At 47.8% G+C, this 16,063-nt stretch overlaps 1 protein-coding gene across 1 annotated transcript in view; it reads right to left on the bottom strand.

The window, feature by feature from the left end:
• SLX9 (SLX9 ribosome biogenesis factor) overlaps positions 1 to 16,063 on the bottom strand; it is a gene marked incomplete at its 5' end in the record, with an annotated part of 57,428 nt that overhangs the window by 2,563 nt on the left and 38,802 nt on the right. The window contains 3 exons of the mRNA XM_082312396.1: positions 1,049 to 1,117; positions 6,056 to 6,209; positions 10,293 to 10,361. Of these exons, the coding sequence (XP_082168522.1) occupies positions 1,049 to 1,117; positions 6,056 to 6,209; positions 10,293 to 10,361 (292 nt within the window). The remainder of the gene's footprint in view (positions 1 to 1,048; positions 1,118 to 6,055; positions 6,210 to 10,292; positions 10,362 to 16,063) is intronic.

Below are 16,063 nucleotides of genomic sequence, written 5' to 3'. Positions count from 1 at the left end.
TGACCCAGACTGGCCAAAGGGCTATGCCATACCATATGACATCATGCTCAGTATATAAGCTGGGGGAAAAAGAAGGAAGGGGGGGACATTCGGCGTGATGGTGTTTGTCTTCCCAAGTAACCGTTACGCGTGATTGAGCCTTGCTTTCCTGGGGATGGCTAAACACCTGCCTGCCAATGGGAAGGAGTGAATTAATTCCTTGCTCTGCTTTGCTTGCATGCGTGGCTTTTGCTTTACCTATTGAACTGCCTTTATCTCAACCCGTGAGTTTTCTCACTTTTACTCTTCCGATTCTCTCCCCCATCCCATTGTGGGGGAGTGAGTGAGCGGCTGTGTGGTGCTTAGTTACTGGCTGGGGTTAAACCACGACAGCCTGGTGTCATAAGAGACTGAGCCACAGCTAGATGTTGCAGCTCCAAATCAGCACGTCAAGACAAGGCACGCACCACCTGGTTGATAACCACATCATCCATGCCGCACAGAGTACAGACATACTCACTTGGTACAGCCATAAATGACAACTGTGGCCAGGAGGAACAAGATGACAGTTGGTGTGGGTTTGTCCTGAAACCCCACAGACCATACAAAGGAGGCCCAAGTCATCACTTTCTTTTCAATGAGACAGGGTAAGTGAACTCTTAAAGAAGCAAGTACAGTTTCCTGTGCTCTCTTCACTTTGATGTTATACAAGACAGAAGCAGAAGCAGACTGAATTAATTTAGAATTGACCGAGTCTGCTACAGACTAAGACAGAAGGACACCCACAAACATCCTGCACTATGTAAAGGGGAAAATAAAACCTGCCACCTCTTCTAGGGCCTTTAGGTGTGCAAGACTGAAACACTGGAACTGGTTGCCTAGAGAGGCTGTGTGATCTCCATCCTTGGAGACATTCAAAAGCTGTGTGGACATGGTCCTGGGCAACCAGCTCTAGGTGACCCTGCTTGAGCAGGGAGGTTGGACCAGCTGACCTCCAGAGGTCCTTTCCAGTCTCAACCATTCTGTAATGCTCAGCAGGGACTGGACACTCTGATAACTGGGTACTTACAAAAGCCGGCGTTTCTGAGCTTGTTTCATCAGACAGAAGTCTGCTGGTTCTGCCTTTGCTTTTACATGGCTGTGGAGAGAAGAAACAAAAGAAGTGAGCGAGTGTTACAGAGGAGCGGTAATTTAGCAATTGCTGTGGAGATGGAAAGAGTCCAGGGATTCTGCATCTGCCTTCCCAGAAAGTATAGGTAATTGTCCTGTATGGAAATTGCCCTGAAAGGCAATTATTTCCATAGCCAGACAGTAATGGAGACGCAAACTCCTTTCGCCACACACTGACAACAGGTCAGGAGTCAGGACTGAATAGGCAAAAGGTAAACGCACTGAAGAAAAATTGGATCACTTAATTCTAGAACTGGTCATGAGCTGTCCATGCCCAGATCACTTTCTGCTTATCCCTAACCTCCAGGTCAAACTGATACTGTTGCTTAGAGAAAAGATCCCATCGAACTTCCCCTCACCACCAGGCACACATCGCCTCTGCACATCTCATGTTCCTTGATAACAGCTGCCGCGCTCCAGCATCAGCAGACATCGGTTATAGACAGCGCCATGGTTACTCAGCAAGAAGAGGGAACTGCCTGCCCTGCTTTGAATCCTGCACTGGGACCACTGGGATATAAGGTGTCATTTATATTTTAAGATAAAGAATGGCAATAATCCTTTCTCCCTGTGAACGCATATCCTCGCCACAGGCTTGCCAGTTTAAGTCAGCTGCAAACAGATTAGCTACAGAGAAAGCAAAACAACAGAGCTTCAGCTTTTGCCACCAAATACAGGTTTTGAGAACCCATGAAGCTGCAAGAAGACAGACCTACGGGAACGCAGCATGGTGCACTATGTGCAGCTGAGGCACAGCGGCAAGCATAGATCTGCACTCTCTGCACCCACTTCTTATTCCTGGGCAAAGTCCAAGGAGACCAGAGGTGTAATCCCATCCTGCACAGGATGCTGGAAGCACGTGGTGCCCAATGCCAAGCAGTGGCAGAGATTTACCACAAAGCCAAGCACTGAGCCCAAGCAAGGGACATGCAGGAAGGGCAGCGACTGCTTTTGGGACTTGAAGTGCACAAGGGAAGTTGCTGGTAGAACTGGACATTAAGGAAGGGAGAAGAAACTTCCATTCCTCAAGATTACACAGACTACAATCTTCCCTTACTGGTTGGTGCTGGGGTCCAGGGCCTCCCCCACCTGATTTGCCCCAGAGCCCTTCAGCTTTCTCAAGGTTAGGAAACATGACAGTTCCTCACCTTCTCTTCAAGATAGCAGGATCTGGTCTTTTGTCAGCAGTGTTACAGTGACCTCCTCTTCCTATTTCCCTCTCTGATCCGCTACCCTCCATCCTTTTTTTCTGCATTTTCTTCCCCATTCTTCATTTCCTCCTCCTCCCTTGCCCCATATTCCTTCACCCCACTCACTTTCATCATCCCTTTCTACTCGATCAGCCCCTGCTCATTTTCCTCATCTCTCCCTCTCTCCATCCTGGCCCATTTTAGTCTTCCTCAAGGGGGATCTTGGTGAACCCAAGCTGCTCTCACCGCTGTCCCAATCACATGTGATACGCCCTCAGCCCAGCACAGTGTGCCCCAGCATCAAAGCTCCCTGCCAACCCAGACAAACCCAAACAACGTGGATGTATGTCAGCCAGCCTTCACAGCACAGAGCGTGTGCAGGAAAGGGCAGCCAGGCAGATCAATGCCTGTGCACTGCTCCTGTACCCTTCAGTACCTCTCGAGGTCACCCCGGCACTGCCAGCATTACACAACAGGCCTGAGAGCTCATGAGGAACGGCAATCACCAAGAGCAGAAAAACAGCTACAGGGGTTCAAGCAGCTCCAGTCACACTGCTGCATCCGCTGGTACTGCAAGACACAGAAAGAGCAGGAAGCACCTCTGCTCTCTTTACGTCCATTAACTGCTTGGCACAGGAACAATTTCTCGTCCCAGTTTGCCTGGATCACTCACAGAAGCACAGAGAAATCCCTTCTCAAGTTGGATGGCAACACACGGTCACCAGAGCAGGGGCTTGCCAAGTGTGCCACCAAGTCGCCATGGCAGTCCCTTCAAAGATGAGTAGCTCTGCAGAGGGTGACAATACTTAAAGGAAAGCCTTTCTAGAGTACATCCCAGGCCATATGAGACCACATGCCCCAGAGGCTGTACCTGAAGGGCTGTGCCTGAAGGGCTTGGTGCTTCTGAAGGCTTTTCTGTTCCACTCAACAGCTTTGCCCCACTGGTCTGGCAGGTTTGAAAGGCTGCTGCCTGAATTTCCTCCACCAAACCACCAGCACTCTGCCTGCTCACTTGGACTGTGTTAGGAGCCTGTTTCATTACACTTCATTGCCTTCATTCATTATAAAACAGAATAAAAACCTCACTGTAATGCTCTCTTACCCAGCAGGAGATCAAATTCCTGGAGAATCTAATCTTTTATTAATAATGCTGACAAATCACCAGAGTATTACCCTTCATTTATGTAATGATTCAAATCCTATAAAAGCCTCCTCTGATTATTTCAAACACTTATGCACACACATCCTCATGCAGTCCAGGAAGCCACAAGCCAGCAAGCAGAAGAAGAGCACTGTAGCTCCTCCATGCCAGTACCAAGGAGGACTGCTTTTTGGTTGGCACGTCACAGGCAATCTGGGTGACATCAATCAATGCCAAGCTCCCACCTCTGCTGTGCCGACTGCAGATGGTGCTAGCCAATCCTGAAATTCTCATCCAGGGCTGGACTTCTCTATCCTGCTGTACCACAGGCCCACTGGGCTTTCTAGACACCAGAGCCTTGCAGCTGAAGTGAAAACAGAGCCAGAGGATGAGCTCAGGCTTCCAGAAGGAGAGAAGGGCTGCCACACTCCTACAGGAGGTCTGGGTTTGGAGAGAGAGGGAGCTGACAGCGCTTCTCTGAGGATGTCAGGCTGGAGATTCATGCAAGACCACCAAACACTTCCACATGTGCTACACATCCTCTGCCATGAAGTGTACTACAGAAGAGAAGAGCGATTGCAGTATCTGGAAGGACCATTTTGGCCAGTGTTCTGCCTTGAAGCAGCCTGCAGCAGATGGCCAGGGAGGGATAAGTCTAAGGCAAGCATATAGCCACATCCCCTCCAGTATTTGCAGCTCAGAAACCCTGTGCCAACTGCAGCTGATATACATGCAGTAACCCTCCATGGAGCTCTCCTCATTGGATTTGTCAGGTTTCACCTGAACCCACAGGCTTCCCTCAGCCATGATGTCCTGGAGCAAGGAACTGTGCAGAGCAGTGAGCCTCCTGCTTGCACTGAACCAGCTACTTGCTAGCTATGTTTGATGTCTTTTATTTCTCATACTGGAAAAGAAGATGAACTACTTCCTAACCACATCACACTTGATTTTATAGACTATTACATTCCCAAGCCTCTTTGCCTCTATATCCTGTACAGGCTGAGGAATCCCCAGCTCACTTAGTCACCCCTTGTGCAGAAGCTGTGCCAGATCTCCTCCACTGTCAGTTGTCTCTGAGCCTTTTCCAGTTCTACTCTATCTTTTGAGCTGGTCCAGAATTGCAGGCTGCAGCAACACCGTGCATTTGTACTAGATTATGCAGCCACCCGGGAAAGCAATCCCCAAAGGAAGCACCCTATCTGTCCTCCCTCCCCTGTATGTACTTTCTGCAAGCCACTCTCCTAGATAGCAGGGGCTCAGCCACCAAGGGGGCTGGAGGAAAATGATGAGGGGGAATGACTCCTGAACACAACCTGGAGCCAGATGCCACATGTGGTCATGGCACATCATCACAGAAATAGGGCAAAGCCACCTATTCAGGCTCAGGCTAAGCCCTGGCCCAGAACTCCATCCAACCAACCCTCAGTGCTCTGCAAGACTTGAAACTCTGCACGTACTTTTGCTGTTCATTCCACTGAAAGAGAGGGCACACTGACTGAATGGCTGCACGAAGGAAAAAAAATGCTATTCAAAGAATTAGAAGCCAAGTTAAGAAAGGAAACATTTTTCCATGCTTAGGTGGAAGGTTCATAGCTACTGTTTGTCTGAGGAGTGGCTTTCCAGAAACACAGGGAGCTGCCAACTCAGCTCTGTAGGTGAGTGTCCCACCTGGGTCAGAGTTTATTTCTGGGGCATCCAGCAAGTCACAAGAGGGTTCATGGTATCTCCAATCTTGATCTGCAACCAAAGAAGAGCATGCTTTGCCAGACAGCCTTCTTCTTGGCTGTTCTCTAATGCAAATGCTTTCTTACTGTGGTCAAAACAAGTTTCTAGTTCCAACCCCTACTGAGCAACTGGAGAGGAGGGACAAGTGTTTGTGCAGCACGCTGAGCACTTTTATTCTGCACTAGGGGATGCAAAAGCAGCTGCAACGCTGACCGGATGGTCAGGCAGAGCACTACATTAAAAAAGAGAAAACATAAGGGCAACCAGAACCCACCCTACAGCTGGCTTGGACGGTTGACATGTGGGTGTCAGAGGATCAGAAATAGCCCTTCTCTTTCAGTACAATGAAGGGAATGGAAACACCATCTTTCTGTTCTTGTCCAAAGTCACAGTGAAAGCCAACGGGGTGAACAAAGAGTCTGGCCAGAGCGTCAAGCTCTGCTCAAAGGGCTTGAACTGCCTCAGGAGAAAGCTTGGAGGCCTGGAAGGACAGAACAGCAGGCTGCAACATCTCAAGTCCAGATTCTCAGGTGAGTTCAGCAGCATTACACTCTGGAGTGTGTCACTCCTGCAGCTGCCAGGACATCTGGTTGCTCCCAGCCTGTCTCATTCCAAGCCTCATCTGAGCAATACAGTTCCCCTCTTAGCTGTGGATTCAGAAGACACATTTAAGCTTTTTTCTTGTGGCAAGTGAAGCATGGAAAGGGGCAAAATGGAGTTGAGAATGAGGCCCTGTTCTCCTGACCATTGGCACCAAGCCTGCATTGCCTATAGCTACAAGCTGAGCTGAAGGGCACTTCATCCTGCAGGAAGAAGGGAAATACACAGCCCATCCCTAAATAGCACATACCTCTTGGGTGGCTTCCTGTCCCTGCAACCTGTGGTCAGGTCGGACAGCTCAGGTAGGGCTTCCATCAACGGCTGCATGTCTCCCACCACAGGTGTTGCTTTCCGCTTTGCTTCAGCATTTTGCTTCTGCTTGGCTAGCTTCACACTTTCTATTTCTGAATCAGAAACAAGACATTACTGGAGGAAGGGGAAGCGTTTGCAAGAGAAAACCCTTGAGCTAAGAAGTTCATAGGCTGCTTCACCGTCTGTGGGAACAACAGCCCAGAAGTGATTCAAACCAGGGAAAGACTGAAAATAATGCAGCTGGGTAGTTCCCTCCCTTGCAGTGTTTGCTTATAACTATATACATCTCTACTGACATTGCAATGGGAAGTGAAATCCACAGACTGATTTTGGCTGAACTGTTTCCATCCCTTGTGCTGTTCCTTGCTCACAGCAACACGGCACAGGAGTCCTGGGGTGGAAAAAACACACTGACCTTGCATGGAATTAGGAGAGAAAAACAAGAGGGGAAGGGACAAACCAAATACAGTCAGCTCCACATGTGGCATTAAACAGTGACAGCCCCATCCCTGCTTTGCTGTTGGGACAAAACAATGGTCTCCTAGCACAGGCAGAAAAGATGGACTTAATTTCAGTTGTTTACTTAGTCTGGAGCAAGTCAAGGTCTCACCTTCATGACCCGTGGTGGAGCTCAAGCAGTCTGACGCTGGATAAACTGGGCCCTTAGAAAAGCACTGCACCAAGTGGCAGACACAGAGGCAGCTGGCTTTTCCTTGAGACCACGTTTACCCGTTTCCCTGCAGCAGCTCTGAGCAAGGCTGTGGGCACAAAAGGCTCTACAAATGTTACAGCAGTCTCCCTTCTCGGCCATGGGAGGTGAGCATTGAAAGCCACAGTCTTCTGCCTCAGTCCTCAAGGCTCCCTGGTGTAGAAATAGGTCCCGCAGCTGCCCAAGCCCTACAGAGCCAGCAGCCTCAAGGGCGAGACCCAGCAGAACATGTTCTCCTCCAGGACAGCCCACAAAAGCCCAGTACTGCTACAAGCCTCCAGCTGAGCTCCGAGATGCCCCAACCTGTCCCAGAAGTCCCTTGACAATGCCACCAGAAACAGCTAGAGCTCAGCAGGATCCAGGAGCTCCTCTTCCTTCTGCCAGGTGATCACTGGGCCTGGAAACTTGCTGCATTGCCTTGACACCTGCAAGGGGCACCAGTTCTGTGGGGTACATGATGGAGGACTCCACCTCCTCCATGTGCACTCAGTGGAGGCCACAGTGGAAGAGCGGGCTTCTGCTTATTGCCTTGGACAATAAGCATATTGCAAGGACGAGCCTCAGCACTGAGCTAGAAACTCCTTGTTTGGACACGACGGAGCACAGTACCAGCAGCGATGGTGCCAAGCTGGTGACACAGGGATGCGAACAGCTTCCAACACAGCATGGCTATAGAAGCAGGACTAAATTGCACAAGTATTTTTGGTGGGAACATGAAAGGAGCCAGTCCCATTCTACAGACCACAGGCAAGATGCCACCTGCAATTCTGGGTCTAATGCTGCCGCCCACATTCAAGAAAGCAGAACTCAAATTCACTGGCTAGCTGCTGGCTCCTTTAATATCTTAATGTCTTGTTCGCTCCGCCACTCAGCTCAGTCAAAGAGCAACAGCTTTCCATGAACTGCAATTTTGCTGTACATGGATGTTTGTGACAACTCTGGATTGTAAACGCTTCTCCTCACAACAATCCCTGCCAAGAACACAGCTTTCTGTTCTGCATCACTTCTTTTTTTGGTCTGGCTTTATGAAGCTGACTAGTTCAGTGCTTTCATAAACAGTATGTGCTCAAAATTTTCAGACACCTGATTCTGCGCAAACATCCCAAATTCTTTTCCTATGAAGTCTTGTTCGTCTGAGGAGCCATGCGATATATGTATTTTTAAATGTGCATACTTCTAATGTCTGAAGCATTACATAATTTTTTTCCCTCTCTAGTCTCTCCTGAGATGATTTTCTGGAATGGAAGAAATCTCCAAGTTTTCAAGTTGCAGTACTGGGCTGAACTTTAGTTCCCAGGGTCTTGGCATCCAGTGTCACAAAAGCAGCCCTAGGACAAGAAAAAACAACCAACTCTTGGGAAGATTTAGGAAAACAGAGATGTAATGGTAACAACTTCAGCAGTCCAAGCTGGGTTCTCTTTTGGGGGGCAAAGACTGCAAAACCCACAAAGAATTGGCAGAGTTATCTGCATCAGATAAAAATCAATGCATTTCAGTTGACTGCAGCTCTTTAAGGTCACAACATTAGAATGCCAAGTTTCATTTAAAAATCTCCATCTCTGGAAATACCAGTTCATTTTGCTCCATCAGCTAATAATAATAATAACAATAACAATAATAATAATAATAATAATATCAGTTTCTGTATTGATGGTTATATAGGCTCTTTCCAGCTATTCCATTTTTCTCAATAACAAGCTGTACACCTGGTACTAACACTTGCTGACTTTTCTTACAGAAATCCCCAGGTACTTGCTACCCTTAGCAAAGCATTTGCTAGTGAATGTTGGTATTTGCCAGCTGGCCACAAGTTTAGTAGGGGAGTCAAGAGAGCCAGTAATTTAGGTACTTCTGTATCTGTAAAGCACTTCTAATACCTAGTATCTTCTAAGACAGAGATAATTTGGCCTGAAGTTTTCTATCCTGGTGTTCTCCTCAAAGCAAAGCCTCTGCATTTCATTTGTATTCCCTCAGCTTAGTAATTTCAGAGCCAAGAGAGGAGGAAAGAGGCCACGGCAGGGCCAAAATAACATACGTGATCTCAAGGAAGTCTGACGCTACAAAGGCATATATGCAGGAGGGTAGGATTAAGAGAGCGTAGGGATCCTGCTCTTGGGTTTTTCCAAAGTAGCTGACTTTGACTATGGGAGCAGTGCTGTCACCTAACTGCAGGAGCATGCCCTCTCTTTCTTGCAGAAGACACGAGTCCCATGTGCCCCTTTTACTGTGGATTCTGTCATAAAATGCTTCTGAGGACACTCCTTCCTCCACAGCACCTGGTACCAGTCCTGATACCAGGGGAGGGAAAGCTCAGCTGTGCTCCAGCAGTCCCCTCCTCTGTTCCCACAACAGTAGCAGACAAGAAGAGACCTTTAGGAGCACCAAAATTGCAGCTGGCAGGCTAGACATTAGCACTAGCACAGCTGTCTATGCTTTGTGCCCAACAGGGACACCGATGGTTGCAGATGTCAAAGGCATTTGGAAGTTGTTGGTTGGTGACAGGGAGGAGGTTTCCTTCACACTCATGGTGTTAAATTATCAGCTTTTTATGAAAGAGGAGGCAGACACCTTCACTGCGACTGGTGAAATCACAGGTTGATGGACTTGAGCTCAGAGCTCAGGAGCAGAGAGCATATGGTGTGGCAGAAAGCCACATCCCTCAGCCCCAAACACAGTCTGTCAGCAACTCTCTTGGGCAGGAAAGTGCTAAGGGAAAAGCCTGTCCCAAGAACAGCTCCAGGTGGCAAGAGGAATCCCTCTGCTACACCGGGTAGCACAGCATCATCTCTTACTGTGGCAAGATACTTGAAGCAAAAATACAGACACTTCCCACAGGAAACAGAAGCATTTCTGCCATGGGCTGGTTTTGTTTGGCTTGTATTTCACAGCCTCAAGAAAGGCCAGACTGATAAGTGGGTTCACTGACCTGTGGCACATGGCAAAGAGCAGTAACACAACCAGCAGTGTCCAGAGACCTCCCTTACCGAAGGCTAGGAGAGCCCACTGCAGGCTTTCACCACAGAGCCTTGGGATTAGCTGGTGGCTGCATGGGGCTCAGCTCCAGGCTGTCCTACCGTCCCCACAGCTCCTCAGGGAGGAAGCGTTCCACTGTACAGCTAGTCGTATCTGCACCAGAGCTCTAAAAGATAGAGAAACATGCTAAACCTACATGGGCACAGTGTCCTATCTGGATAAATAAAGGTTTTATGTAGTCCCTTATATTACACGTGGAGGAAGATCAAAAGTAGGTTTGGGGCAACGACTCAATGTCGGTGCTAAACATAGAGAAACAATACCTGGGACTTTTACCCTGTGGGCTGGGGAGCAGATGTGAAGGTTTCTGAGAAGCATTCAGCCTCCCCCGGCACTGCCCAACATGGCCACCCACACCCCATGTACAGAGAGATCCAACAGAGCCATGCTCTGTGATGCCCACGGTACCACTGTGTTTCAGAGGAGTACTTACTCTGTAGCCATCGTTCTTTCCTCAGCTTCATTTTTTCTTTTTTGGAAAGAACTGTTTTTCCTTCTAGACCTAGAGGAAAAGAGAGACATTGAGATGGAGTCTGGCTCCTGCACACAGATTCAGTGCTAGACACCTCCCAAAGATAGCAGAGTCAACCTTTGTTCAACCTTTGATGGTTTTGAACTTGCTGGCAGGTTGGGCAGGCTGCAGGCAGACTGGGGGCTACACCACACTTTTAGCTGAACAAATCAAACTCGGTTCGCTGCTGGTTAAGAAATAAGAAACGGGCAAGTAGACCAGATCATCAGCACCATAGGCCCTGTTTTTCTCAGGCCAGGTAGCTCTTTGAGAAAAGCTTTTGGAGAGACCCTTGCCCTGAGTCCTGCACTCCTGCATGAACCTGGCTTGGGAGCTGGCATTTTCTTCTGAAGACTAGCTGCAAGTGATGGGAGGACCTACAGGTTCCAGAACGGAGAGCAAAAAGCAAGTTTTAATCTGAAAATATGCAGGCTGATAAAGCTAAGAAGAAGGAAAACACGGGCTGCAGACAGGTGCGAGAGTAGGAGCGTGAATGGCAACCCGACATGGCTATCGGCATCCGCCAGCCCAAGCAACGCCCTCAATGCCTGCCCAGACAGCACGTGGCAGGCAGGGGTCTGGAGAGGGTCTGAAAACCCAGATCCATGGCAGCCTTAAGGAGCAGCCAATTACTAACAGCTTGTAAAAAAGGCTAGTACCTACTATATACCAAATTCAGTATTTGGAAACCAGCTGTTGATCACTGATATCCAATACTAAGTAAAATAACATCACAAATATTTTTACTGCAGATCCATTGCAGATGCTATAAAATTTTATCTTATCTTTGGTGTTTAAAACAAAATTGACTTCAGTCAGCTTTTCTCCTGAAATGTGCTGGGAATCCTGCTACAGGAATGCCAATGCAGGAACAAGCTCCCCAAAGACCATACCTCTCACCTTAGGTTATTCTTGAGCGTAGAAAAGAAAAAATACCCTTTTTCTCCCCAAAAGAAACAGGAGAAAGGAATCCAATGCAACTCTAAAAACAACTTACTGAGGACAACTTCTCTGAAGCTGCGAATCTTTCAGGATGATTTAAACAAAAGCAGGATCATAATTTAGTAATTTCAATGCCTTAAAATGAGAATAAGCCTGCTGGGGCTGAGGGGGCTTTTCCATAAAGTCAACAACCACCCCCATGTTTTAAGTTTCTAGAGGACACAGAGAACAAAGCTGTAGCTTTCACTGCCTCATGTCCCAGAAAAATATGTTACTGCAGTCAATGCACCCAAGAAATGAGAAACAAAACCACGCCTAGAAGCTATCACTTATTTACAAAGCTCAGGGATGTCTTGAGGGGTTTGTATGTGACTGATGCTGCTATCCATTTTTCTGTCTCCTGCATAAAGCACCAATGCACAGGCACCCTGCTAGGCCCAGGCCAGCAGGATAGCCCTGCCAAGACATGGGGCCAGGCAGTAACAGAGACAAACATTTAATCATGTTAAGGGCAAATTTTCTCAATGCGTTTGCTGTGGTATCAAAGCAGATGCTAAAACAACTAATTGCATGTTCCAATAACCAGCTCCCAGCCACCCCCACCCCTGATCACCCCATGTTTCTGCGGTTTCAGGGAAAAAAATGATGAATCATGAGAGGCCAAAACGCAAATCCGGCCCAGATGATCTCTGAAGGGCTGCCTGCACAAGACACCTCCGCCTTGCCTTTCTGGCTGCCCAAGCCTGCCCAGATTTCAGCAGTGGCGGTGCTGGGGAGATTTGCCCCCTCGTCTGAAAACACACTCATTACTTCATTGGGAAAACAGCGCCAGGCGGGATTTGTTAATGAAAATAAAAAAAAAAAATCAGCCAGCTGGCCAATTCTAGTAATAACATCAATTCAGATTTTTTTATTTTTTTTTCCCAAACAGCAGCGGAATATTTAAGGAAACACAAAAGCTGTTTTCTTGGCAGGAGCCCAGCCTCGCTGCAGGCCAGGGATGGCGGCCAGCACCCGGGCCGGCAGCTGCAGATCACCAGAGGCGTGCAGGGAGGGGAGCTGGATCCCCCCTCTGCCCATCAGAAGCAGCCCATGAAGCAGATTCTGCCTTTTTCATTGCCTGCTCCTCGGACATCTCCATTTTATGTATCCCTCCCTGCCCCTCAGGAGGTTGTTTTGCTGCTGGAAGGTGCCAAGTTACGTTTGCCAATGTCCAGTCACAATGCCAAGTGCCAAAGCTGCTGGAAACCCACTGGAGAACAGTGGAGGCAGAATTTAGCTAGTTAATTAATGGCACAGACTGTCCCCAAGGTAGTCTTTTATTTTTATTTAGCTTGCAAGCACCTCTGAGATCAAAGCCAGACTGCGGCTCCAGTTTAATTATTTTTCTGTGAAATCAGAAGGGTTTGCGTCCCCCTCACCAGCCCATTCCACATATAATTTAACAACACTTGCCTTTGAAACCTTGTGCATGGAAGAAAGGTGAGCAAAACCCACTTACATTAGCTGAGGGTAATTTACATACTGTAAACTTGACAATTATTCTTTTTATCGAGGATGTATTTTTTCTTTCTTCTGATCCATGCAGTACAAAACATCTCAAATATAAACAGATTAAAAAAAAACCACAAAACAATAGCGCTTTGCCTCCTACATCAAGTGTTTGATAGTATTCCTGGCAATTCTCAGGCTCCTGCTTTCACAGCAGACAAGCAGATTTTTTTTCAGTATGGCTTCCTTAATTTCAAAACAGTTGAGGTTTTTTGGTAAAGGACTCCTTAGAGTTAAAAAAAAAAAAAAAAAATATATATATATATATATATGATTGCTTTTCATAAAGGACTCCTTAGATTAAAAAAATACATATATCCTACCTTAAAAGTCCCCATTTTATCCTTTCTAGGCATTCAGAAAGAAGCTGGACTGGGTTAAAGCCATAACACTACATGCTTCCCTGAGCCCCAAGATCCCACTATTTGACTCCATAATCAAGAGGGTGAAGACAGAGGCTTCACAGTTCGAGGAAACCACATTACTTTGAGGACTTGGCCATGAGCAGAAATATGAAATATAAGCATAAATACCAATTGTGCCTGTGCAATGCCACACAAACAGAGGAGGGTCCTTCAGCACCTTCAGCACCAGGCATCTGCTCCCCCCTTGTGCAAGGCTGCAGTGAAGTACCAAGTCCCCCTTTTGGTACGAGATATTAAGAAATAGCACGTGGTATTAAGTATTATTCCCAGAACTCTGATGATACATAACAGTAAAGCTGTTGCTGCTCAAAACATAATATTTTGGCAAAACAGGGTACCATATAAATTGAAGTTAAACAACAACAGATGTGTTAATTTTAGTTGTATAACAGCAGCAAAAATGATCGTATGCCTATAGCTGTGGGATGAGTTCACTAAAGAAATTCAGAGAGTCCATCCAAAAGCAGAAGATTGGGTGTGTGTTGTTTTTTCTGTTTTGTTTCTTTTTTTTTTAAATTGCATCATGTCACTTATAAATTGTCTGATACCCTTTTACACTGAAAGGGCCTGGGAAACGGTAAACCACAGTCTCCAGAGGCAAACGCAACAGTGGTGTGACCTGACAGATGCCAGTGCAGAACTACTGAACGTATTCTTTTTCCTCTAGGAAGAAAGTTGAGGGACAACAGGGGCCAGGCAGAAAGTCAGCCAAGATGTCCTCCAGCAGAGATGGTGCTCCATGGGAGCCACCCCGGAGGCTCCCTGCCCTCACCCCACCCAACAACTCAGCTCCCACTCAGGTGACCTCCAGTTCCACTTCTCCTCCAGAAAGCACTGACGCAGAAGTGTCCAGGGAGCCTGGGTCACTAGTGGGACCGAGGCTTAGAGGTGGCAAGGACAGAAGCAGGGGGTTGATATTCAGGCTCTTTGCCCCCTTGCTCTTAAAGGAGCCCCTGGAGACAGCTTGGTAGTCTGTACATAGTGCACAGAGACCGGCGTGGGGGAGTGTGTTAGGTTTTACCCAGTCCAAGCCCTGCCACCCTGAGCAGGCAGGGTGCAGTTGGAAGAGAAGATGACAGCCCCTGCTGGGACAGGGCAGGTTTCACCATGGATACAGCATTTGCTTTTTATGTTCCAAAACAAGCTACATCATTTTTGTTCACGCTTAATATTACACCAGCACACAGGATTTCCTCCTGCCCCCGACGAGGAAAGCATCCTATTTAAAGCGGGATCTGCATTCTCAACCCTTCCAGATCCCCTGGTTATTTGAAAGAGAGCCTACTTCCAAGCCCAGCTTCTCATCCGAGACATGGAGGAGCTGTGTGACTCGTGTCCTCATGCCAAGGTCATGCCTCTGTCAGGCCTGGTAAACATCCCCAGGCTCTGACCAGCTACAGCAAGGGCACAAACATCCCTGTGCAGAAGAGCCAAGACTCATCTCTAGTTAGCCACATAAGCGCACAAGTGACATGCCATCTGAAGCGGGAGCAGCTCCCCTCAGGAGGTGACCGAGAAGTCACAGTCTGCACAGTAGTCTGTGAAAGGCACCCCTGGAGACAAAGTCTGTCATCCCAAGCGATGTCTTAAGTGCTGCAGGCACGCTCAGCCCCTGCCACAAGGTAAAAGTACCTCCTCCTCCTCCGCTCAAGGCCTTTTTCACTCTTCAGAAGTCCTCGGTCTTCCCACCTGCACCCTCTCAGCAGCCCTCCCCAACACAGAGGTTGACATTTCAGGGGTCAGTCTCAGATAGGCACACAGAGGATGCTCAAGGTGGCCCAGTGTGTCACTGTCCTTAAAGCCAGTTTTGAAGCTGGAAGGTTATTTTCATAACCAAGGCAGAAAGAGGTAACATGTCTCAGGGAACCTAGATTTCTGAACCAAGAGTGCCATGCCATCTGCAAAATGCCTTGTCTGAGCCAGGCGCTTGGCACTGCCAGTTCACGGCACAGAGAGATCCCCGAAACTACCATGAGCCTCCCCATGGAGAAGCTATGGCTGCCGCAAGGAGCTCATCTCATCTGCCAGGTCACAGGTTCCTCCCTGGGAAAAGTTATCTTTTGGTCTCAGAAAAAGGTCAGCTTATTTCAGGAGTTATCCTCCTTGTAAAACATGTACAGGGTACAAACATGGTGGGGTCAGAGGGAGACACACCCCACCACGATTTCCATAGCATGCAGCCTTCTTAGGAGAGAAACATCCACAGAAGTAGCACTAGGGGACAGCAGGACAACCATGTGGCCCCTGCTTTATTTTGTTCAGGAATTTCCATTAGCGCCTTTCCTGTATTACCTCAATCCTGCTGTGAACACCCTGGAGGGCAGCAAATTAGGTCAGACCCATCACTAGTCCAGGGCACTGAAATGCTTTTTTTCACATACATTTTGCTGGTTTTGGAAAGTTTCTCATAAAAAAATTGAAAGAAACTGTTTATTTACTATCAGCATGTCCCACTGAGTCACTGGGTAGGCAGTGAGACTGAGGAAGGAGAATGAAACACAACACACTGTGATATCAGACAGGCCATGCTGCTTCTCCCCTTCCTGACCAGGAAAGCATTGAGATGCAGCCAGGACCCACAGGAGACATAGCAGCTGTAGAAGTGTTTGCGGGCACCTACAGGGAGAGGAGGACTTGCCTACAGCAGGCAAAGTGAACCAAGTATTGAACTCATCTTTCAGAAAGTGTGGCTGTAAGCAAACCCAAGGGGATGAACGGTAACCATTTGACATCTACTAGAGCTCTTGAAATTCTGCATGCGAAAAGTGTCCTTTT

The sequence above is a fragment of the Platalea leucorodia genome, assembly GCF_965183815.1.
Source record: "Platalea leucorodia genome assembly, chromosome: 5".
Taxonomy (NCBI): Eukaryota; Metazoa; Chordata; class Aves; order Pelecaniformes; family Threskiornithidae; genus Platalea; species Platalea leucorodia.
This window is presented reverse-complemented; position numbering and strand designations above follow the sequence as displayed.